The sequence below is a fragment of the Tyto alba genome, unplaced genomic scaffold (assembly GCF_018691265.1).
Source record: "Tyto alba isolate M040663 unplaced genomic scaffold, T.alba_DEE_v4.0 Super-Scaffold_17, whole genome shotgun sequence".
NCBI classification, from domain to species: Eukaryota; Metazoa; Chordata; class Aves; order Strigiformes; family Tytonidae; genus Tyto; species Tyto alba.
In genome coordinates, this window is record NW_024881279.1 from 18,134,686 (window position 1) to 18,158,195 (window position 23,510).

General features: G+C 48.2%; 1 protein-coding gene across 1 annotated transcript in view; it reads right to left on the reverse strand.

Moving 5' to 3' along the window:
* Positions 1-7,463: 7,463 nt before the first annotated feature.
* The window catches only part of SLIT3 (slit guidance ligand 3), a 525,410-nt gene continuing 509,363 nt past the window's right edge, over positions 7,464-23,510 (reverse strand). The window contains exons 34-37 of the mRNA XM_042790009.1: positions 17,180-17,334; positions 14,535-14,820; positions 12,125-12,333; positions 7,464-11,005 (exon numbers count right to left, since the gene is read on the reverse strand). Of these exons, the coding sequence (XP_042645943.1) occupies positions 10,767-11,005; positions 12,125-12,333; positions 14,535-14,820; positions 17,180-17,334 (889 nt within the window). The 3' untranslated portion in view covers positions 7,464-10,766. The remainder of the gene's footprint in view (positions 11,006-12,124; positions 12,334-14,534; positions 14,821-17,179; positions 17,335-23,510) is intronic.

Consider the following 23,510-nt stretch of genomic DNA (forward strand, 5'->3'; position numbering starts at 1 on the left):
GCGGCGCGAGGCGCGCCGGGAGCCGCAGTCCGGCCCGGCACGCGCCGCCGCGCTCTGCCTACAGCTCCCGGCGCGCCGCGCGCCGCCCGCCCGTCACCCCACGGAGCCGCCGCCAATCGGGAGGCGCCACCGCGGGCGGCGGGGCAGGGCCGGCGCTGCGCGCGCGCCGGCTGAGGGGCGGGCGGGTGGTTCCCCCTCAGCCCCGCGGCGGCCATGGGCGCCCGCCGCCAGCTCCGCCGGCCTGGTCGTGTGGCAGTGGAGCGCTTGGGGGCGGCTCACCCCCAAAGCGGGGACGGGGCAAGAGGGGCCCGAGCTGCCCGTGGCGGCTGCTGCTGCGCCACCGGGAGGGCAGGCTGAGTTGGTGCTGCCCCAGCGTTCGCCCTCTCCGTGGCTGCTCAGGTTTAAGTACTGCGTGAGCTCTCTTTGGCTGTACAGAAAGGAGAAAACTGAGGTTTGTTTGTCATTTCTCCTGACTACAACTGGAAGTTCTCACACAATTACACGCTAGAAGCAGTTTGGGAAATTACTCCTTTAATTTGCTGGTGCCTGGACTCCAATAACTACACAGCTAATGTCAGCCCTCAGGAAAGCCTTTCCTCACCCAGAACAAGGATAGGCTGAATTTCATACCCTGTTAGAGGGTTGTGGAGAGTCTCCTCATGGCAGGCAGCTGGAGAGAAGCCTGCTGACAGTGGCAGGATATGGCGAGGTCTCTGGCCTACTGCTCGCAACTCAGAGTCTTCCAGCAAGAAGTCGGTGGAGCATACAGCTGTGTTTCCTCCCCTCTGTGATAAAATGCCATGTAATTCTAGATCAATTACTGTGGTCTGGGATGGCTCTAAAAGCCAGAAGGAGGATTGGGGCATCAGCTCTGTCTTGGAAGCTGAAGTTTCCTGATGTGTCTGGGGTTTTGCTTCAGCAAAAGTCTCTGTTGAAGTCCCCCTTTACAAACTGAGGAAAGACAAGGCTCAACTTCCTGTGCAAGTGGTTTACTCACAAACCTACTATGTAGAAACAGGAACCACCATTTTCTTCCATTCCCCTACTGCCCCTAAACACGTACTAAAAAAACTATTACCGCAAACCAAGTGACCTTTGCTTAGTCCCAGTCACGACCTTCCTTCAGGAGAGGATTTTGGATGTCAGATCCCAGAAAAGGACCATGTATGCTTACAGCCCTACTACAAGGGAAGATTTCAGATGTAGACCTGTCCTCAGTTCCCACTCAGTAGGTCCAGCACAGCTTTTCTCTCCACATTGGCCACTTTTGTGCATGGTGAGGGAGCCCAGATGCCTCATTTTCTGGTTCTACATCTGCTTTCAGCACTGGTATTTTGTTGGGTCTCATTCTAAAACCTGTCACAGAAGGCTTTCTTAATTTTCATCCCGAGTCTTACATTAAAAAAAGCCCAAAGTCTCATGTGGATGCCATCTCCCTTTTATCGTGTTTCCTTTCTTAAATGTCTGGGTTTGGGAACCTGACTCTGAAGCCTTCTTAGTGATTACTTCTTGTCACTTAAGCGTGTATTAACAAGGCTGCAGAACTTCTCTCTTCCTGTAAGCTGCATGTAATTGTGGAAATTCCCATGTGTTCTTCTTAAAGAGAGGAAATTTTGGGGTGCCTTTGTGGTTTTCCACTGCAATGTAGTTTACTATTGAAATTTTAAACAGAAGCATTTACATATATACTGGGGAATACAAGAATTTAGCTGCTACCTGGAAGTTAACTTTTGCCCATTCATGGATATACACTGTGATCATAAGATCACAGAATGATTCGGGTTGGAAGGGACCTTAAAGATCATCCAGTCCCACCCCCCTGCCCTGGGCAGGGCCCCCTTCCCCCAGCCCAGGGGGGCTCCCAGCCCTGTCCAACCTGGCCTTGAACCCTTCCAGGGAGGGGGCAGCCACAGCTGCTCTGGGCACCCTGGGCCAGCGCCTCACCACCCACACAGGGAAGAATTTCTGCCTTAGATCTAATCTAAACCTACCCTCTTGCAGTTCAAAACCGTCACACCTCGTTCTAACCCCACACCCCCTGACCCAGAGTCCCTCCCCACCTTTCCTGTCCCCCTTTTAAGCCCTGGGAGGCCGTTCGAGGGTCTCCCCGGAGCCTTTTCTTCTCCAGGCTGAACCCCCCCCAACTCTCTCAGCCCGGCCTCACAGGAGAGACTCTAACTTCATGCCTGTCACCAGACTATGCAGTGTGGAATGTTTTGTGTAAAATGAGCTATTTGGTGTCGCGTGGGCATCTCTGGTGGGGTTGGGGAAAACAGATCTGCAGTGGGTTTTTTCAGTATCTCAATCCTGAGGCATTTTTTCCACTGCCTGTACTCTGACTATGGTTCCTACACAACTAACTCTAGAGGACTTGAAATACCATCTCTGGGAAGCGCCAGTAATAAACATGCACATGCAACCCAGAAAAACAAGAAAAACCTAGCCTACTGCCTGACAGCTGTTCAATTCCTGCTTTCTTAAAACACACAGAAAACTTCCTGACCCAGCCTTTCAGTGAGGAAATTGTAATTCTCCCTTTCCAGCACTGCAGATTTGGTGATTTCTTTCCTAGTTTTTGACTTTGGTCAGAGAAAAAAATAGATACTTTGTGCATGGGTTTCTTAGGAGCAACTTCTGAATTTGAATACACTAGATGCTCATTTTATTTTATCTAGCAAACCCTCTTATTTCATCTCCCCGTGTAAAAAAATGGGAATAAATAAAGGGCTCTGTGACAATTAATGAACTGGGGGCTGTTCAAATAAAAACAAGATCAGCAAATCTGAAAGTTCTGTTTAAGTACTGCTTCACCAGAAGGTGAAATGCTTTAGCTGAACATCATCAGCTAAGACAGAATATATGAAAAAACAAGCCAAGCTCAACTCCTAGCTATCTTTAATCTTATCTCAGAGTAGAGGCTTAGCTCAAACTAGATGTTTAACACAAGCCTGTCTTTAATTTGCAGATCAAGTTGATTTATAGGTTATGAGCACTTTTAGGTTGGAGTTACTTGTATGTCAGCCAGCATGCTGCTTTGAATATCCCATAAGTAAGAATAAATAAATCTGAAGGTGAATGTATGATTTGCTATATAAATATAAATGTGTGTATGTATCTATATATATTTATATAACCAATGCCAAGCTATAGTTGTTAACGATGTGCCTAAAGTGCTGTACAGTGTCTGTGTGGGATGAAACCGTGTGAGAGGATTCTATATGAACAATATAGCTGAAGGCAAGGACTTTTTTTTTAAACCAGTATTACTTACAAAGATGTTTTGGGGAGAGACAAAAAATGTTTAATTTCTCTATTAGAATCTCATTTATTGATATGACCAACTTGATCTGTCTGGACCTTAGTGCCTTAGACCATACTTTGGTAGTTACTTCAACATAATAAAAAAAGAAAAAAAAAAATGAAAAAACCCTCATGACCCTGACAATTCAATGAGTGCTTTACCCAGAAGAAACTATGACTGTTGAAGAGGTGCAAAATATGCTGGTGTATAATTAAGGAATTTTAAGCTCCTCTATAGTAACTGCCAGTTGTACATGCTCTTATCACATGCCAGGTGAAAGCATGATAGCATCTTGTGTGCTGCAAAGTCCCAACGTAAATTACCTTGTGGTATTTGGTTCCTTTAACCTTGCTCTGCATTCAAAGTGTCTAAGGCAGGGTTGAGTCATTTGCTTGCCATTAACAACCCTTCTCAGTGGAGAACGGTGGTTTCAGTTCCTTCTCGCTTCACAAAAATAGTTTCCTCAAATGACAATTTCATGTTTATTGTCTGCTTTGTGGTATTTCTTCTGCTGCATTTCTAAGTTTCCAATGAAACAGTTTCCAAGGATGAGGCTAGGGAATAGCCCTGTGCTGGACCAAAGCCTCCTGCCATTTTGCCAGGGTGGTGAAATATGTATCTAAGTTGTGGCTTTTTCTGTCTTTGCAGAAGTTCATCCCCTGCGCTAGTGCAGGACGTGGGTCTCAGCACTGGAGACAAGGTGGTGGGGAAGGATAAAGGTGCCTGTACAGGAGCAGGGGCCGGCAGCTGCCGTGGCTCAGGGCCGAGTTCACCTGTCCTCTGCAGAGTTGCTGCCTGGTTAAATGCTGCTGGCAGAAGATTAGCTGGAAAACTGGACCACTGAAAATGTAATGGATGGATTCCCCGTGAGTTTTGAGCTATCCTGTGAGCACAAAGGCCATTGATCCTGTGGGACTCACTCAATCCTCTTGCCTCCCTTCCACACATCTCTGGGATAGGATGTGTACTCTTCCTCCACAGGTAAGACACATTAGTTGTAAGAGATTATTTTTATGAGTGATCTTTGTGCCATGGGGACAAGAGTCATAGACAGTAGGAGAAGGCAATGCCATCCCCAGACTGCCTCGAGCATCATTTTACTTTGAAAGCATGGAAGCCCTGGGAAAGGAGAAGGTCAAGAGATCATGTAGGAACAAGCTGCAAAGCTATGCAAGTCTCGCAGCAACTTCTGTTCCTCCTGCTTGTGAGACTTCGGGATGCCCCTATGTGTCATGGTAGAAGTTTAAGCTTCCTCATACTAATAAGTAGTGCTTGTACCATATATGTGCTCTGTTACATGCCCGAGGAGGTTCTTGCTGCCTGCAGGGCTGTCTGGGGGCTGGAGGTGCTCGGAGGAACAGCTGTGCTTTCTTGCACAGGCAAGCGGTACTGCGGGCTGCAGGGGTGTGCACCTACCTGCTCGGAGTAGGGCCCTGCTGGGTAATAAACTCTGCAGGCATGTAGTGCTTATGCCTCAGAGCAAACCGCAGCAGAATTGGGGTAGAAATATCAGAATCAGTTATTATTCCATACGGTTCTAGCACTGAAGTAACGGTAGTGCCATCAACAGCAGCCTCGTGATGCTGTCCTGGGGCCGCCGCAGTGCAGACAGCAGCTTCCCCGCACACCAGGACACGAAGCCATCGTCCTTCTGCGGAGGGATGGTGCCAAAGAAGTGCTAGACACCCTCAGGTCTCACACACATCCTCCTGGGGCTCAGCAGGGGCATCCTCCTGCTACTGCTTCCTGCAGATTCCCCGGGGAAAACTGTGGACTCCCGACTGCAGTGCCCCCATGTCAAGTTGGAGCTTATGGAGACTGCAGGGGCTCCTTTCCTCACGGGACCAATGTGAAGAGCACTAGGAAGTTGATGTCACAGGATCAATGAAATCTGAGAAATTATTCTTTAAAACTCCCCAGAAAATCCATGTATCGCATATACCTACGCTCCTCTGAGGACAGCTGAGGCGTGCCTAGCTTGGAGAGAAGGGGGCTGAGGGGCACCCTCGTGGCTCTCTGTAGCTTCCTGAGGCGGGGAAGTGGAGAGGGAGGTGCTGAGCTCTTCTCCCTGGGCTCCAGGGCCGTGGGAATGGTTGAACGCTGCGCCGGGGCAGGTTCAGCCTGGCCCCGAGGAAGCGTTGCTTTCCCCAGAGGGCGGCCAGAGCCTGGGACAGGCTTCCTGGGGAGCGGGCGAGTGCTTCAGTGCCCTTAACAACGGGCTGCGGCTGGCTCAGCCCCGAACCGCTCAGGCAGCTGGGCCCGATGGTCGCTGTAGGTCCCTGACAGCCCCGCCCCGCCCCGCCCCGCCCCGCCCCGGAGACCCGCGGAGCGGCGGGGGCCGGGCCGCGCCCTGCGGCGCCACCTGCTGGCGGAGCCGGCGCCGCGCGCACGTGTGTGTGTGTGGCGGGGGAGGGGCGGTGCGGGGCTGCGCTGGCCGGGGCGTGGGGCTGCGCTCGCCGTGTCTGGCGTAACCGCTAACCACGCGTGGGGGACCGAGCGGCCGCGAGCCCGGCGGCGGGACGGGGACAGAGCAGCCTCAGCCCGGGGACGTGGCTTCCAGGGAATCCCGACCCGGCTGGCAGCGGCCGCCCCAGCGGGGTCAGGGACGCGGGGAGGCGGCGCGGGGCCGGGTCAGCGCCGCAGGCGGCAGGGGTGCGGCACGGAGCCCGAAGGCTCCCACCAGCCGCTGGCGGGACGGTCCCTGGGCTCCTGTCCTGGGTCAGCCGTGGGGACCGAAGCCGGTTTGCGGTATCTCATTCGACGTTCCCCTCGCCTGTCCTCGAAAGCTGCAGGGCACGTCCTGGGAAACATTCTGGCTCGGCTCAGCCATGGAACAGCAGTGGGCTTGCCAGCCTGTGACCCAGTGTGACATCTCTCGGCCCGCAGCTGAAGGGATTTCTCAAAAGCACCTTGGGCTGGGCAAATACTGCCTGTCCTAGCCACCGAACTGTGAGGCTGTCGGGTAACCTGAAGTAGGAATTGGGCAGTAGTAAAAGAGGACACAGAGAGCAGAAGTGCCAGGACCCCCAGAGAACAATGCAAAACCCACAGCCCAACACCCTGCAAACAGCAACACCGTCTGACTATTCCCTGCCGAGTAGAAAAAACAAAGATAAAAGAATGCAGGATAGACAGTTTCTCGGCATTCTTTGCCTCAGACCAAGAGCTTAAAAGCGATACCTAGAGCGCTGCAAGCAGAAGCCCAAACAAGAGCATTTTATCCTTGGGCTGCAGTTGCTCGCTGAGAAACCCATCTGCTGCAAAGCCACAAGCAATACTAAATAACTGTTGTGCAAACCAGCTACTTCAGCCAGTACTTAAAAATTTTTGAGTAGTTCCTGCTAGCTTTTTTAGTGGACTCAGCTGGGTTTGCCTTAGGTGAAAATGCTACCATCTGCTACAATTATATAATTAACCTTCGCAGTTCAGGCTTAACGATGCTCATTAAGGTTGAGTGTTTTTATTGGCTGAGTGCTGTCACCAGTTTTGCATGGAATGGCAAAGGCAACTCTGAGGGCTGTAGTTTGAAGCATAATTAGCAATATGTGAGTGTTACATGGGGGCATGGGTGAAGGAAGGCTGAGGGCTAGGTGGGAGCTTCGTTTTTATCCTATGCTAAGGCTGGAATGCAAGGAACAGAAATCTGTTACCTCTGGGTCACTAATAATAATCAGCTATGGAGATGTGGTACCAAATTTGGAAAATATGTGTGTCAGGACATCACGAGATCCCTGTGACCCACTGTAGGCTGTGTGACTTCCATTTCCTCAGTCAGACCTCCTCTGATCCTAATTCCCAATATTTCTTCACTTATTCTATTATTAGTTAATGAGTGTATTTTTGCTGCAGGCCTTTCTCAAACAGCTTTTTTTTTTTTTTTTAAAGCAGCAAATAAAGTATTTAATTGTTGAAGTACCCAGGCCTAAAACCTATGTGGCTTATTTCATCTGTGTATGTAAGACTCCTAAAAGATTGTGATACCATAAAAATCTGTAACCACTGTTCACGCTATGTTTAAGTACATAACCATACTCTGAGGAGATCTGTCCAAGAGGAACATGGGTAGTTCCCCCCCCATTTTCCGTGAGCTCTCTCTCGTGCTCTGATAGGTCAGACTCAACACTGCAAATACATATAGAAATAATCTGCATCACAAGGTATGTTACAATCTTCCATAACCCAACAATTTATTTAAACTTACATCACAATGAGAATCTATTAATAAAATACATCAGTTCACACCAGTCTGCATTGCCATTTTTTAAGGGTAAGCATCTTTCTTCACTTTATATTAAAACTTTATAGAGGTAAAAACTACTGCATTGTACCCGCAGTTCTTGAAATCTATTGTAACATTAGGCAGGTTACAGAGGAACTTTCAGAGCTAATTACACTTCAGTTAACCTCACATTTTTGGCACATCTGAATGCTTTTTATTTTCTTCTTAACATAAAATAATTCTATAGCAAGTCAGAGAATCATTGACATAAAGCATCACTATCCAATGGCAAGTGCTGCCTAAAAGCATACAAAAATTGCATCATTTGGTTACAAAATAGATATCTTAGTTCTTTATCCCAACGCTTAACACTGAAGTGCCATGACAGAAAAGGGCCAGGAACAGGGCCAGGCTCGCTGAGTTGTTACTGGTCACTTTGCTGCAAGGCTTTGCTTAAATAAATCCCAGAGTGATGTGTTAACAAGACGTTGATGGCTTTTGCCTTGCCAGTCAAGGCCATTCCTTACAAAGCACCCTCCAGCAGGTGCGAGGCCACGAGTAAATGTCACCTTTTTCATACGCGTTGCTGCTCAAGGGACAAAGTAAACACAGTTTTGGGTGGCGTTCAAGAGGGGCCGTGTTTCTGCAGGCCTTGGCAGCTTAGTGTCTACAAATCATGTAGTAGAGCACAGGGAGGACTTGTGAGCCACTGCTCAGTCTGGATTTCTTCTGCCTGGCACCATAGCAGCTGCTTCTTTAGAAATCAAAGTGTTTCAATCAGGAGTGAAACGTTAACGGTAGTGGTGGGCCAGGCACATACTTGCGCAAGGGCCTGTAGTTACTTGCACAGATCTTTAAAACCTGTAGGTTGTGGGTTTGGGTGATTTTTGTTGTACACCACAAACTCCAGCTGCTATGAGCTTCTGACACTATATTCAAAATAAAAAGCAGCCCATAGCACTGGCTACCAGAGTCAGTTTTTCCCTGGCTCTTGAGCTGTACTGTTTCAGTCAGAGTTTGGCACATGAACTAGTGGTTGGTTTATGTTTCACTGACTGCAGGCTCCACATACTAATAGTTGTTTTGTGAGATGGCTATCACATTGGTTATGTCCCTTCTGCTCAAACTGCTCTGGTAGTAACAAATAAATATGAATGAACTGCTGCAGTTAAGGAGAGGTTGACATAGCAGAAGAACGTCAAGCATGTTAGAGCTTTCTGGTTGCATGATAGCTAAAGGTCACTTTTCTTTAATGGAAAAGAAACATTCATACTTGTCATGGCAGGGCCGCATTCTGTGCATCTTTCCAAAGCACCAGTCAGACAAAAGCCTCCTTTACTTAGGGGGCAATCGTAGAATCCATAGACTCATTTGGGTTGGAAGGGACCTTAAAGATCACCCAGTCCCACCCCCCTGCCCCGGGCAGGGCCCCTTGCCCCCAGCCCAGGGTGCTCCCAGCCCCGTCCAACCTGGCCTTGGTTCAACATTCTTACTCATCCTTTGCTGAAGCCCCTGATTGGAAATCCTTTTGGTCAGACCAGCAAGCATTCCCCAAAGGAGCTTACAGCTGCTAGGAATCATCTCTGACTTTACCTCTCTTAGAGAAAAAGAAATCAAAGGAAGGACTATAACACTTGCTATGTTAGAGAAAGAAAGAAATTACACTTACAGTGGAAGAGTTGTTGATGGGGATGTTTGAAACTTATAGTAAGAGAAACTTCAAGCTATCCATGGTACTCTTTGCACGTACTTTCTGAACCTGAAAGGTAGCCCTACCCAAAAACCCTCCAAAAATCCAACTCACTTCCAGAGTCAATTTTTGCCTCACGTTCACAGTGAGAAATTATCCCTGCATTGATTTCCATTTCCTATTCAGCATTTGCTCTGAGCACAGTTAAAGTTAACGGGAGCCTTTTGGGAGACACAAGTGTGGGATATGAAGCGGTGCGGATGGAGAAGCTTTGGCTGAATTGTCCAATCTGCACCAAATGCGAGAACAGGCCGGGGTGGAGCTGGAACGTCTCTCCATGTGCAGAGAAGAGAGTGCTGCTAAGGTGGGCAGATGTCAGCTGATACCTTCACACGGGTATAGTGCAACTTCTGCTCGGTTAAAAAGCTGTGGAAAAGTAGCCAATTGCCCGGTACCAGAGTGTGGGTGAACAAGCAGCTACAGCCCAGCTCACACCCATGGCTGAAGTGACCGTGGGAGCACAAGCCATTGCACTGCAGGTACGTTCTGGCACCTGCAGTATTTTCATGCTCTTTACAACCTTTGCAAGTTAAAGTGTCAAGGCGTGACAAACTATGTAGCAGTGCATTCCTCATATTTCATATACAAAAAAAGGCTCAAGGCCGGGAGCAAGAAGGCACAAACTTGGGAAATAACATAGCTGAGGAGTTTACACAAAAGTACTATGTCATTTATTAGGCATTACTTAGCACTTACTTCACATTTTGCCCCCAAATGTCCCAAAGCAACATGTATTTCCCCACTTCCTTTCCCTTCGTCCCCTTCTTTTGGATAAAGCTGCCTGTGCTCTATAGATACAGTTGCTGAAGACTATAATGTGAACACAGATAAATACAACATACACAGCAAAAAAGGTATTATAGTATTACAATAGTCAAATAATGTAGTTAGCCTCAAGCTACGGCAGTGCCTACGTGCTATAGGGAACGGGCTCAAGAACAGCAAGCGGAGCCACTGGACGGGAAGAAAGCAGCGTCGGCAGCGTTGGGCAGAGCAAGGGGCCGAGGGGAGGCTTCCTCAGGGCGCCTGAGCAGGCGAGGTGGCTGTCGGTCATGGGGAGCCGCTCTCTTCGGAGACCCACCCAGAGCCTCGGAGACTTCTCCAGCCTGTATCAGTTCTGTGGCGGGTCCTTGGAACACCTTTACATTTGTTCATTGTGCATACAGATAAAGTCACCCCCACATTTCTCCTGTTAGGCTATGTTTTCTCTATATATTTTTTTTAAACTTTTAACTTTTGAATTTTTTTTTCTTACAACTGTTAAAAAAGTTTCATGGTAAAAATAACTCACTATATGATACATATACCCAAAGTGGTGCGATACTTTATATAATAAAAGATGAAAATAGTCACTTTCCATAATAAAAATAAGTTCTATTTTTAGTTTATTTTACAATATACTTAATAACTCTTTTCTTCTTCACTCTGAAAGTAAATAGGTCCCGTTTTGATCGCGCTTCTGAGTCGATTAAAGTGGCAAGAGACTGGAGAATGGCTTATAAGCATTTTGAGCAGCCGCATTCCACATGTCTCTCCAGTTCTTCCGTGAAGGTGGAGCCATCCACGCACTGGAAGAAGTATTTCCGCCTTTTGCTCCGGAGAGGAACGCAGCACTGCCCGCTGCCGCAGCCGCCGCGGCATTCCAGGCGGGGCACTTTGGAGGCAGTGGCACACGACGTGTAGCCCTGCTGCTTACGGACCACTTCTCGAATGATCTCTCCTTGGCAGAGATTCTCTGGTAAGACAAGAGAGATGTCAGCAATTAAAAAAAAGAAATGTGGTAACTATTTTGCCAGATATTCCCCAAACATCAGCAAACAGCCCTGAACTTGTAATGATATTCAAGGCAAACAGATGGCATGAGAAGGACCTTCATCTTTTACTGCTTTGTACCTGCCATCAGAACAGAGCTTGTGTTACACAAATGTGTAATATCCGGCACAAGGCAGAGGCCAAGCAGGCCTGCTGGCTTTGATCAGCAGTTCTGGAAGTGCTTTAATGAATGCTGAGTGTTGAATCCTGCAACACTCCTGCAAAATATGAATTAGTTTTACTAGGTCTGCTTCTCAGGATCAAAGGTCAGCCTGCTCTGCCTGACATCAGCAATCTGGGGTACCTGAAAATGTCTGTGCTGTTCTGCAGTCGCTTTGCAGCAGCCAGATAAATTTTGGTGAGGCTGTATATGGGTATAATTTGGAAAGTCTGTGGCTCATTCACGAGAAAGGCACAGCCTAAATTAAAATAATACAAGCCAGCTCCTTCTTTTTGTGCAGAAGCCAAAAAGGCAGAAGAGATGAAGTTAGAACTCGCCGAGTTTCCAGTGAGTCTTTTCTGGTCAGGGCACAAGAGTTGGGCCCCTGCTCTAGCGGGGAAGTCCAGCACGATCTGTGGGATCCCCAGGATACCTGCCCGCTGCATCAGAGGCCGCAAGCTGCGAGCCTGCACTGTCACTTCAGATGAGCAGTACCTCCTGCCTTCCCGCTCCTGCTCACGGCATCTACAAAAGCCCTTGTCATGCAGGGCGAGAGCTCCTTTCCCAGCACTGCAAGTCACCGATCACTGCTTGCTGAGGGTAAACCTCACAACAACCTCTCCTTTAAACATCCCACCAGAATCCTGGGAGCAGCAAACCCTGAGGATTCAGGAGACAAGAGAATAAGACCTTTCGTTACAGATGTCCCCCTTTCCATAAGTTATCAGTGTGTGTTTCTTTTCTCCTTCCCGACTTAGCTTTACCTTCTGTTATTTGCCATTTTCCCCCAAAAAATGCAAGTCACGTGGAAGAGAGGTAAAAACAAAGGTGTAAACCAGAAATGCAGCAGACCAGCGTCCTGGGCCCTGGGGCCAAGCGTACCTCTGTCACAGTGTTCTCCACTGTAGTTAGGATCGCATTCGCAGTAGGGTTCCCCGTGCTCAGAAATTTTACACTGCCCATGGTTGCATTTCAAAATCCTGCAGGGATTTGAGGAGTTGTTCTTCTTGTCACAGTACATGCCTGTGTAGCCCTCCAGGCACTTACAGGTGTAAGCAACATTGGCCACCATGCACTTACCATGCAGACACCTGGAGAAAGAGAAGCATTTAGAGCTGGCCTGTGTTAGATGTGACAGTTCCTTTTCCCAGGGATGTTTGGTTTTGGCATTTCTGCCCATTTTATTCCAGGACACTAATCCAAAACCAGCAGTTCAGTGTCTAACGCTCTGAATAAACTGTGAGTTTTCAGTGAATACTGGATAATGTTCAGAGGATACAGTTAGAATTTGTGCTCCTAAGTGATCTCTTTGAAAAACATGCTCCTCCATGAGCACGGATCAGCGCCTGGCGTCCACACAAGACAGCTCACATTTACAGCAGCAGCACGTGGAACCAGGTGCCAACAACCAAGCTGCATGCCCAGGCTTCCTTAGCAGAATAACTACAAATAATGTCAAGTGATGAAAAACAGTGTGATAAATGAAGGTGTTTGTGGAAAAGCTATGCACAGACTTGTTGACGGGCAGTTGTAGTTGAAGTGTTCTCTGGCTGGTGTGGTTTGCAGTGAGCTTTGGTATTTCTGCGGAGTACTGCAGGGAGGGGTGTTGATCCTTAGCAGGTTCTCTGACACCATCTCCACATCTGGGACAGGGACAGGCTTGAAATGGACTGAGGACAGGGAAGAAAGCAACACTGTCCAGCCAAGACAAACGGCACAGGGCTTATAAACCTTTACTGTAGCAGGTCCTACTTGACATAAACCCATGTCTTATTTTTATTTCTTTGCTTTCTAGTACTTTAAAATTGTTCCTGCTTATGTTGAATCCTTGTACATTTCATTTTAAAGCTTTGAACTAAAAAGCACAAATAATAAAAGCTGTTTCAGCCAGGTCAAGACATGCAAAATACTGTCATAAAGGGAGTCACGGCCTATATAAAGCAGGATTTTCTGCCCCACTAACCAAAGGTGTGCTTGGGTAGTAACTCTTGTTATCATCAACTACCTGTTCTTTACAGTTGCATTTCCTCACTGAGATTAATCTGTGAGCAGACACCTGCCAGCACGACACCCCTGGATACAAAGGGCTTGCCTTTAAGGAGACAATGCCAGAAGGCTGAAGTGATTTAATGAAAGGTGAGACAGTATGTAAGCATTAAAAATATGCACAGCTGCTTTCCTTAGCAAGAGGGCTCCGTTCATGATTGCATCACCCTCCTTGGATGATGAGAGAAACAATCCCTCATCACGCAAACATCTGGAACTCCCTTATTTTTCTCTGTCCAACCACAGCAGCTTCATGCTGATGTTGGAAATTCAAGGAAACATTTGGGCCTCTGACTGTTTCTTCACTTGGGTCTTCATACCCTTGGTCTGTAGACTGTCAGGTGCTTCTCAACACCTCCCAGGGTTCAGCACTTTGCAGAATTAGACCCAGAAGCAAGTTTAAAGCAGTACCTCTGCCAAGTGAAATTTCTGCCCTTAAGAGAGTGGTTACTCACTGTGTCAATTTACCTGTCAAAAGTACGTGCTTGTGAAAAGCCCCTTTCCACAGACAGCGCAACCAAAGTGGCTTCTAAAACAAAAGTACTTCCATCTGCTCATGAAACAGCACTGAATTATGCAGACTGCTGCTCTGTGCTGGACTGTTTCCCTGTGTACTTGCCATAAGTAAGCTATTCACCCAGCGTTTCTGATGGAGATGTGGTTATTGAGCCTTTGAACTGCAACTGCTTTATGCTCGTGCTCCCTTTGCATGCAACTCCATGCTGTCCTTTAAACTTGCATTTTAAAGCGGTGTTTCAGAATGTAATATTTAAGTCAGCTATTAGGGAACTTTAAAACTGTTCACGCTGGAGTGCGTAATGATCTTCAGGGAGTTAGTCTGAACACTGGGCCCAATGCTGCTGTGAGCATATCCCTAAACTGCGTACCTCCTGCTCACAGGTAGCTCTGCTCCGGATGAGCGCAGGCACTCACCCCCTCAGAGGCAAGCCATACCCGTCAACAGGAGTTTTCGTATTTTAATGCATAGAGTCACAGCTGAAAGTATGACCTGCAGTATTAACACCTTAGCTCCTCCAGGACGAAGAGCTCATTTGGAGAGTGAGCAATGCCAGAACAAGGAGTGGAAATCGAGAGTTGCCATGGATCCTGACTCACAACTGTCAATAATTTCATGTGGGAACCCAGCACCTCCAAAAATAGTCAGATGTGGTTTTACAAGATCAAACATGAAATATGCATTAGCTGCAAAGCTTCCGCCCTCCCATCAGCATTTGTTCAAGCTTACTTGTGGTTAAGACATGGGTCTCCAATTTCCTGGTCACACAGGGGCCCCGTCCAGCCTGGGTGACATTCACAAATCACACTTGTTTTCTCCAGGGACCGGCAAATGCCGTGCTTGCAGATGTTACAGGATTTGCAGCCAGGAAGGACTCCTAGCGACTGCTGTGGTAAATCCTTGAAATCCTGCAGCTCATTATTGATGCGGACATCGTGAATACATCCATGAAAACCATTTGGTGTCTTATCTGCACCCTGGCGCAGTGAAGATAATCCAGTAGAGGTCGGGATCCCTTCAGATAAAAACAAGAAGGGAAGGTTTACTCACAGTTACAATGATAGTACATAAATTGTAATTGCTAATGTTTCTTTTGTCACAGCCCCTTATAATCTTTAAAGAATTAATTTGCATAGGACCTTTGCAGGGTAGCACAGACTCATTGTCCTCATTCTGGGAATAGAAAGAAACAAAAATAAAGTCACCTGCCCAAGCTTACGTAAGAAGTGTATGACCAAAAAAAAACAGCCCAGTTTTTTTTCGGCCAACGGCCATGTGTTCTTACCCTTAGATAACGTTCCTTCTGTCTATCCTTTAATAGCAGTTATCCTTCTGAAAGGCTTAAGATTGTCTTTACTTGCCAGCAGGTAGCTACCACCTCTGGGACACAGCAAGCTAGTTAGGCATGACTAGATCACAGCGTTAAGACAGGGAGTGGTAAGAGTGCACCCCGTCTAAACCAACGCAGGAGAACTCTAGCGACAGGGCACGGCAGTGGGGAGGCCGGGCCAAGGCTCTGTGGCAAGTACCCGCCATCTCGTTCAAGCCCTTGGAAGAGTTCACACGCTCAGATGGCCGGCAGGTTCTTTTGGAAGTTGTGTCACACCCTCCCCACCCGCATCTGCTTGGGCTGTGCCAGCGCATTAGCAGAGGCAAGGGCTTCCGTCTTCAACCGCGCCAGGCCTCTGAGTTTGGTATCTGTAAGTCCACTGTTAAAGATGGTCTTAAAACAAAACCAGCATCTTTATTTAACTGTGCATTATGAAGAAAGTTGCTAGACTAGGTGATGGAGAGATGGACAAAATTGCGGGCACGTGAAGGCTCAGGTCGCTCTTAAAGCTTAGTGTAGGTTAGGAACAATTGCTCTGGGGTATTTTAATCAATTACTTTAACTAAACAGTCTGCAGTGGCATCCATGGGAATGCTACACGCAGAGGTGGCACATGGAGAACAGTCAGGGTTTAGAAAGAAGCCTGAAGAATTTCAGTGGGCATTAAAAAAAATCTCCACTGAGCCCATGGCTCCTGGTATCCACCAGTCCTTCATTTCAGGTCTCAGGTTTGTCCTGTGAATGCATTTCTGTAGGTACCGTTTGAGAGTTAGTATTGATCCACAGTGCTCATCCATTAATAAAACTTTTCCACTTGGTTACTTCTCAAGTTCCCTGTGTATAAATTGCTGTGGGGTTGCTATCTTTTATGCTGTGCTAGGGGGTGAAATTGTTATGGCCTCACCAACAGATTATCTCTGATGCATAATGCTCTTTAATAGCCTGTGACATTCTTAATAGGAACCAATTATAAAAGTTCAGCTCTGTACAAAGCAAGCTTAGCCAGTTTTCTGATTTACAAGGGCAATATTCAGGGTTGTTTTAGAAAAGTGTTATTAAAGGGAATTATTTACAAAAGGCTTGACCAGCACCAAGTGAAGTTGGTAAGTTCCTACTATTGACTTCAGTGATCTTGTTAGAAAAAGCCCAAATACTTTCTGAGTCTATTATTGTTCTGCTGACTTTTGTATTTAGAAAAGGCTGACTAAAAATTCAAGAACTCTGTGTTGAGAGAAGGGAGAGATTTCAACATTCAGTCAGGAATAGAGTTGGGGGAGTTCTGTCAAAACCAAATCAATTGGGCACAGCACAGCCTTCATTCTGTCTCTCACATCCAGACACCTAATCAGTGGGATACTCATTATTCTGGGCACCTGTTCCCCACCCCATGTGGCCCCTCCGTCCCCCAAAATTCAGTATTGAATGTGAAAAAACTTATTAACTAAAGTTTGGGTAATCCAAATATCTTTCTAATATTGAAGCTCTGGCTTCAGTTTCCAATGTGAAAACTATTAGCCAAGAAGTTATTAGTCAGCTTATGTGTTAATATGGTTTGGAGGCCTTAATTTTTTCTTATTCCCTCCAAATATTTAGACCTCTATAAAATTTCCAGCAAAAATACCACTCGTTTATGGTGTATTTAAACCTACTGACTATTGGCTTGGTTTTTTTGCTGTGGCTGTGCGCGATACTTCCATTGTATTCTTCAACATCTTGGTGCCAGGCAGTTCTGAAAGCTTGAGAAATGACAAACTGATCACCCTCGCCGTGGCTGTGTAACACAGAAGCTGCCTGTGCTGAGGTTAACTTCCCCGGCCCGGCGTGCGAGCTCGTGTGGCCGTGCGCTGCGGTGCTCGCGGACTGCGGAAGCAGAGCAGCAGAGCTGTGGTTTCCAAGCTCTCTGTTCAGGGAAGCAACCTCTGGCAGAGGGGAAAGGCAAACTCCTAGTTCCAACCCCGCCAGAGAGTCCTCTCCATAGGATGGAACGTGGTTTGCTTCTGAGAAGACTTGCTAAAATCTCAAAGTCCAGAGCAACTCACTGTACCTCCAATGTAGAGGGGTGTGTTGAGGCTGACAGAAGACTGTTTCTGGAGTTTTCCTAGACTCTTGGGAGTCCCCTTGTCCACCACCAGGTTCAGAGTTTGATTCAGCATCACGAGTTCCACACTATGAAACTGCCCATCATTTACTGTTTCCACACTAAAAGAATAAGAGAGAAGATGCCATTAACAATGAGCAGCCTCTGCTTCTGTGACATCCCACGTCCCGGTATTACACCTTGGAAGGCACAGCTCCCATTCCATGCTCCTTTACGGTCTCTGTGTTCTCAACATTTCCTTGAGCGTGAGCCTCCAAGGTACAAATTTAAACATTGTTGATGCCTGTGTGGGCAGTACCCATACATATATAGCACTTGAGAAGACAGCTAATCAGGATAGTAGCTACTGTAGATGTTTTTCCCCGGGCAGAAACACAAGGGTGTAGCTACATGGTATATTGGCTTCGGTGACAAAATCCCTTAAAGCCCCTTGTTCTGTGCTCTCAGCCACAGCCTGCTGCCCCTCTGTCACACTGCTTGGTGCCCATGCTGCAAGCTGAATCACTGCAATTATTTCTTCTGGTTTGGTTAGTATAAACTCAAATTATTTCACAGGGGCAGGGAGGGACTGCAGTTTGGGGCAAGAAACAGCAGGGGCCTCTGAAACCAGCATTTCCTCACAGCAGCAATATCTTGTAACTCCACACTGAGGCATAAGGACAGGCTGAGTTTCCCAAAGCCAGAGAAGGCATTCAGGAGGTTTTGGCTTATAGATGACTGGGGTACTTTTTTCAATACAATACAGGGCCACCTGAATGCAAGGAAAACTGACGAATTGCTACTCCTCTTGGAGAAACATTTAGGTGTAGACTGAGGCTTGAGAATAAGACAGCAGGAATTCTGGGGAGGAACAGGGAGCAGATAGCTGTCTGAGCAGACAAGATTTTAAAGGCACCATGTATTTATTGCTCAGGTCTTTTTAACACTGATTTTTAAAATGCATGAACCCTGCAGTGAGTGAGATAACTCAACAGCTCTTGGCTAGTCTGTACCACATACAATCTTCACCTTTATCTTCAGTATCAGTCTCCCAGAAATTAAAAGGTGCAGTGATATAATTCAATCTGCATCACACTATCATATTTTATTTTCATAACAGCCTCAGCCCTCAAGCCTTTCTGCTGCATGTTGAAATTCCCTAAAACAACCCGATAGCTTCACACACTCAGAAAAGCAGGGAGGGGCAAGGGTGGGATTACCTGCTCCTGAGCAAAGAGGGCTGGTAGTTAGAGATGTGATGGGACTCTCCCACTGCCGTGGATGTAATTAAATGGCACAGCCTCTGTTCCATATGCATGCAAACACCAGCGCATAATGAGAATCTAATAGCAGTGGCGGTTACAGCTGAAATTGGACTGTGGGCTATGTAAACTGCCCACATGCATGGTGCTGCCAACACATCTTAAGTCTGGCCTGCGAGCGCCCTTTTCCACATTCCTCCCAGCAGGCTCGTAGCTGGGTGGTGGTTCTGTTACATACAGACAGACAGAAAACACCAACTGTGGGATTTAGGCATCCTGAGGCACTGCTCAGCCAACAACCTGGATTTGGGATTACCCACATTTTCTTTACAACCAGTGGAGAGGAAGAGGCGCGCTTAAGAAGTGACTCATCTCTAAGGATGAATCACCTTTTTTAGATGTGCCCACCTCAACCTAGATGACATGCTGCCCATCTTTAGCACCCAGTCCTGCATAACTGATGTGTGTGCCTGTTGTAGCACAGAAATAGGACCTCGACTTCAGAAACAAATTACATGACTTGGAAATTGCCAGAATTCAGTTGTTCCTGGAAGAAGTTTCACTTTTATAGTGTTTTACAGTAGGCCTGACATAACCAACTAAAACCAAGCAACATCAGGCAGAAAGTCAGCACTGCAGACATTTCTGAGGATGAGCTGGTTTAAGAAGAGCGTACTGCTGCTTCAGAACTGAGCTAATGTGCCTCTGCAGTGCTGCTGTCCTCACAGGATTTGGGGATGAATCACAAACACATACGCCTTTAAAAGTTTATATAAGATTGCACAGGTTGTAAAGTGAGAGCAGTATATGAGCACCTTTACTGTGCGGCTTTACATAAACACACTGTAAGTTAGTTCTGCCGTGGAACATCTCCTGGGGAGGCTCTGCTGGCCGAACTGCTCGTTCTTGACCTGCAGGAGAGCGGCTGGGCTGCGGTTGCTGCCCACCCTCCGGATGGTGAGAGTGCCCCGGGGAGCCAGGTCTCAAGAACCTGGAGCTCATGGTACGGTTTGAAATGGTTCCGAGAGAAAAAAAATAAGGCTTGACATTGTACAAAAATCCAGACCCAGTGGATCCAGCAGACAGTCTGGCTCAAAACACAGTTGTATCAGGGCCACTGCAAGGGCAGTGAGTTGCGTGGGCCGGGGCAAGAGGCCGAGGACTTACACTAGCCTCATTGCCCCCGGTGATGTAGTGCGTGCACCTCAGAGAAGCAAGCCTGTCATCGCTGTACTCGAGCCCGCTGTATCAGGGCCCACACCTCTAGCAGACTACTTTATGGATTGACAACTCAAGTAAGTTTGAAAACAGCTGGTCCAAACTTTCTGTTTAGATATTCTTGAATTCCGCTAAGTATCTGCCACAGTACAAGAAACAGCTGTGTTACAGCAATGTGCCGACCGACCGGGGTGAGCCCTGTGTACTCCCTGCATATCTAACTGTTGTGTTGCAACACTTAATTCATATGGGTAAAGTACTTGGACTTCCAGCTGAAAGGTGCGAGATAAATGGGAATGCATATTTGTAATTGCTAGTCTATGCAGAAGTGCCAGTGAAAGGAAGAAGAATAGCCAAAACCCATCGGCTCTGAGAGCTGAGCACCGAGGAGGTGGGATGGATGGCTGTATGACAGGGAACCCTCCCCTGGTGGGATCAGTATCTGAAGCGAACGCACAAAACTACATCGTTATCTGAAGAAGGCCACGCTATGACCATTTGTCAGAGGACAACATTATCACGTCTGGCAGGGCTGGCCCTTCCCTGGGCCAGGATTTCACAGGCATTAATCACCTCCTCCTCCGCAGTGTGTGCTTTTTCCAGATTAAGCCTTGACTAACAGGCAAACAAAAGTCTGTGTGTCCTGGCGATGGAAGCGGCCGCCCCACGTGGTGCTCACACCTTTCAGCATACCCAGCGCTGGCATTTTTGCTGCAAGGGGAGTGAGAGGTCCCTGTCAGTAGGTACATGTGGGTGAGCGTTACTCAGTCCTGACGCTTTTGCTTTTTAACTCCGAATTAAAATAACCTGTGCCTGGACTTTGAGAAACAAAGTAATTTGCAGCCATCACCCAACACTGCAGCTTGGTAAAGCAGATAAAGTCAAAACGGGCAAAGCACTCATTTGCTTTTTGAGAAGACGCACACATATGATAGAAAAGCTGAATGTGGACAAGCAGGATGGCAGAAAATCCCCAGCCAGGAGATACTTGTGTTAAAGCACTTACTGCTGTTGCTGACAGAAAGACGTTAAGATGCCTTTGGATTTTGAAAGAGATGAAGACAACATTGGGGGAGAAACCAGTGGTGAGAGAAATGCTACATGAACTCTTCTCAGAGCCTCTTATGTAGCTGGGCCTTTAGGAGACTCAGCAATTGTCTGAGACAGTTGGAGACAGTGGCTTGGCTGGAGATGAAGGGAGGAAACCCACAGACGCTGAACAGCGCATCACAGCGCAGCTCGCAGCTCAGACTTGCTGTGCTCGGCTTTTCTCCGAGGGGCCTCTTCCCGACCCAGCTCTCTGCAAGCGTTTTATTAAAACCTTAATTGAATTCTTACTGGGGATCAGGTGGCCTTACAGGGCTCTTCCTTCCGAGAGCGCCCGCGGCGTGGCGGTACCTGCTTGGGAGGCAGGGGCTGCCCTGCTTCACCGGCACCCCGGCGCCCCGCCGGCGGGCACGGGGCTGCGCGCACCGAACCGGCGGCGGCGGCAGCGGCCAGATCGGCCCGAGGGGTTGAACCCGGGGCCCGCCGCGCCGCGACCGGAGCCGCGACCGGAGCCGCGACCGGAGCCGCGACCGGAGCCGCGTCGCGACAGCCCGGGCCCCGCCGAGCCCCGCGGCGGGCACCAGGGGGCGCTGGAGCACCACCGACCGGCCCGGCCCGGCCCGGCCTCCCCTCGGCCTCCCTTCCTCTCCTTTCCTCCTTCCCTCCCTCCTCTCCCTCCCCTCCTGCCTCCCCTCCTGCCTCCCCTCCCTCCCCTCCTGCCTCCCCTCCTTCCCCTCCCTCCCCTCGGGATCCCCCGCTCACCCGCCGGGGAGGGCGAGCCAGAGCCGAGCGCGGGTTTGTGTCGGGTCGCTGCTCCGAAGGAACTTGCGGAGAAGAGCTCTGGCCATGTCACACACCTGACAGCTCACCCGACCTTACCCAACTCCTTCCCTTCCGCCAAGCTGTTCGTGCTTTATGGCCGAATCAAAATAACGTGGCCGGGCACAGGGCAAGGGAGATGGGAAAGGGACCGAAGGAAGAAGCCAAAGGGCCACCAGACTTGAGCCAACTGCTTTTCCTGGGGCACTACCAAACCAAGTCCCGGCTTTTGAGATTTTTCCAAGCTATTAAAAAAGACAGGCATGAATTTTTAGCCAACTTCCAACTGGATATTATATAGTTTGTGATATATTATTGAAAAAAGGGAGGAATTATGTTTGACGCGTAAACATTTGAAGTGTGAGCAAGGATTTTCAGGAACTTAAACTTGCTAAAAAGCAAGCAGGAAAATGACTCAAAAGACCAGCTTTATGTAACACAGAAGGATTCCTCAGGACCCAGGAACTGCTTCTCGTACTGCCGTAGGCAGGCTGGTGAGGGCCCATCTCGTCAGACATCTCACAGACGGTATTCACAGTGTCCGCAGGACCTTCACTCGAGTCTCACTACGCAGTTGGTGCTGAGAAACCATTTCAGTTCCCGTCCAAGCATAATCACTTCTGCTCCCTCACAGTACGTACCGAGGGCCCAAGCAGCGGCGGGCAGGCCGAGGGCTGGCGGGGGCCTTCCCGGGGTCAGCAGTGCCGCGAAAGGATCCCAGCCGGAGCCGGGTGCCCCGGGAGCCCCCTGGGTGCTGCAGCACCGCACCCTGCCTCCCCAGCAAAGGGCACACTGGCTGCTCCCTGGCCAGCAGCACCCCTCACCCCTCTCCCCTCAGTTACACTCCTCTTTTCATAGCCCAGGTGACGTGTCTTGCACAGTCCATTAGATTCCTTTCATCAAGGTTACCCTCACTGAGAGCTCGCCGTGGCATCCGATCAGATTTGGCCAAAAAAAAAAAGAGGAAAATCCTGGGCATGAGAGGAGAGCCCTGCTTGCAAAGCTCAAGAGAAGGCCCTGGGTCCAGCACCTTCTGCTCCCTCTCTCCCCAGGTGTGAAGCTTGGAGCTGCCCTCCCAGGGAAGGGAGCGCTCTGTGAAAGAGTCATTAAAATTTCATATCGCAGGGAGCTGGCCTCATCTGTCAGAGCCATTCCAGCAAGATGAGCCAGCAGACCCATCGCACAGGGCACTGCACACAGGCCATGGACAATGGCCTCTTCTGGGGGCTTAGACTCCAGAACACAAAGAAGTGAAGGGAAAGGGATGTGTATTGAACATAAAGCCCCAGGGAATATATGAAAGAACCGATTTCCACTCTCATTTTTGATCTATTTCTCCTCTCCCTCCTATATTTTCTTCCCTCACTACTCCAGCCCCAAGCACACACAGATGTTATAAACACTGGCTCCACTTGTTCTAATACCCAAGAGAGATTTAGAGCTGAACTACTATAAATATGCCAGTGAACAGAAATGCATTAAAGGATTAAAGCATTCAATCTGAACTTCTAAAATTTGGGCTTTTGGGGTTAGTTTTTTTCACTGACGTGTAATATACCTTTAGTGAAGACAGCAAAGAACAGCAGGGCAGAGAAGTCAAAAACAAAAATAGCTTTAAGTATCACAGCAAACCATGTCACTGAGGAAAAGTATAACCATCAATTATGCAAATGAGGACATCAATTCATTAGCTACAGTCTCCAGATTTTCCTGACCTCTGTCTTAATGGGGACATGCCTCATTTGAAGTGCAGAACAAAGCAAACACAAGGATGGTAAGTGACTGGGGAGTGAAGGCCACAGGGAACACTGAATTTAGATAACCTTTGAAAATGTTTGAAGTAGAAGGGAAGAAGCAGAAATACATGTCCAAAAGGGCTTAAGGAGCTTACAGGACGTGGGAAGAACAGGCACCAGAGAAGAGGTACCAAAATCAAGAAACACAAGGTGAGA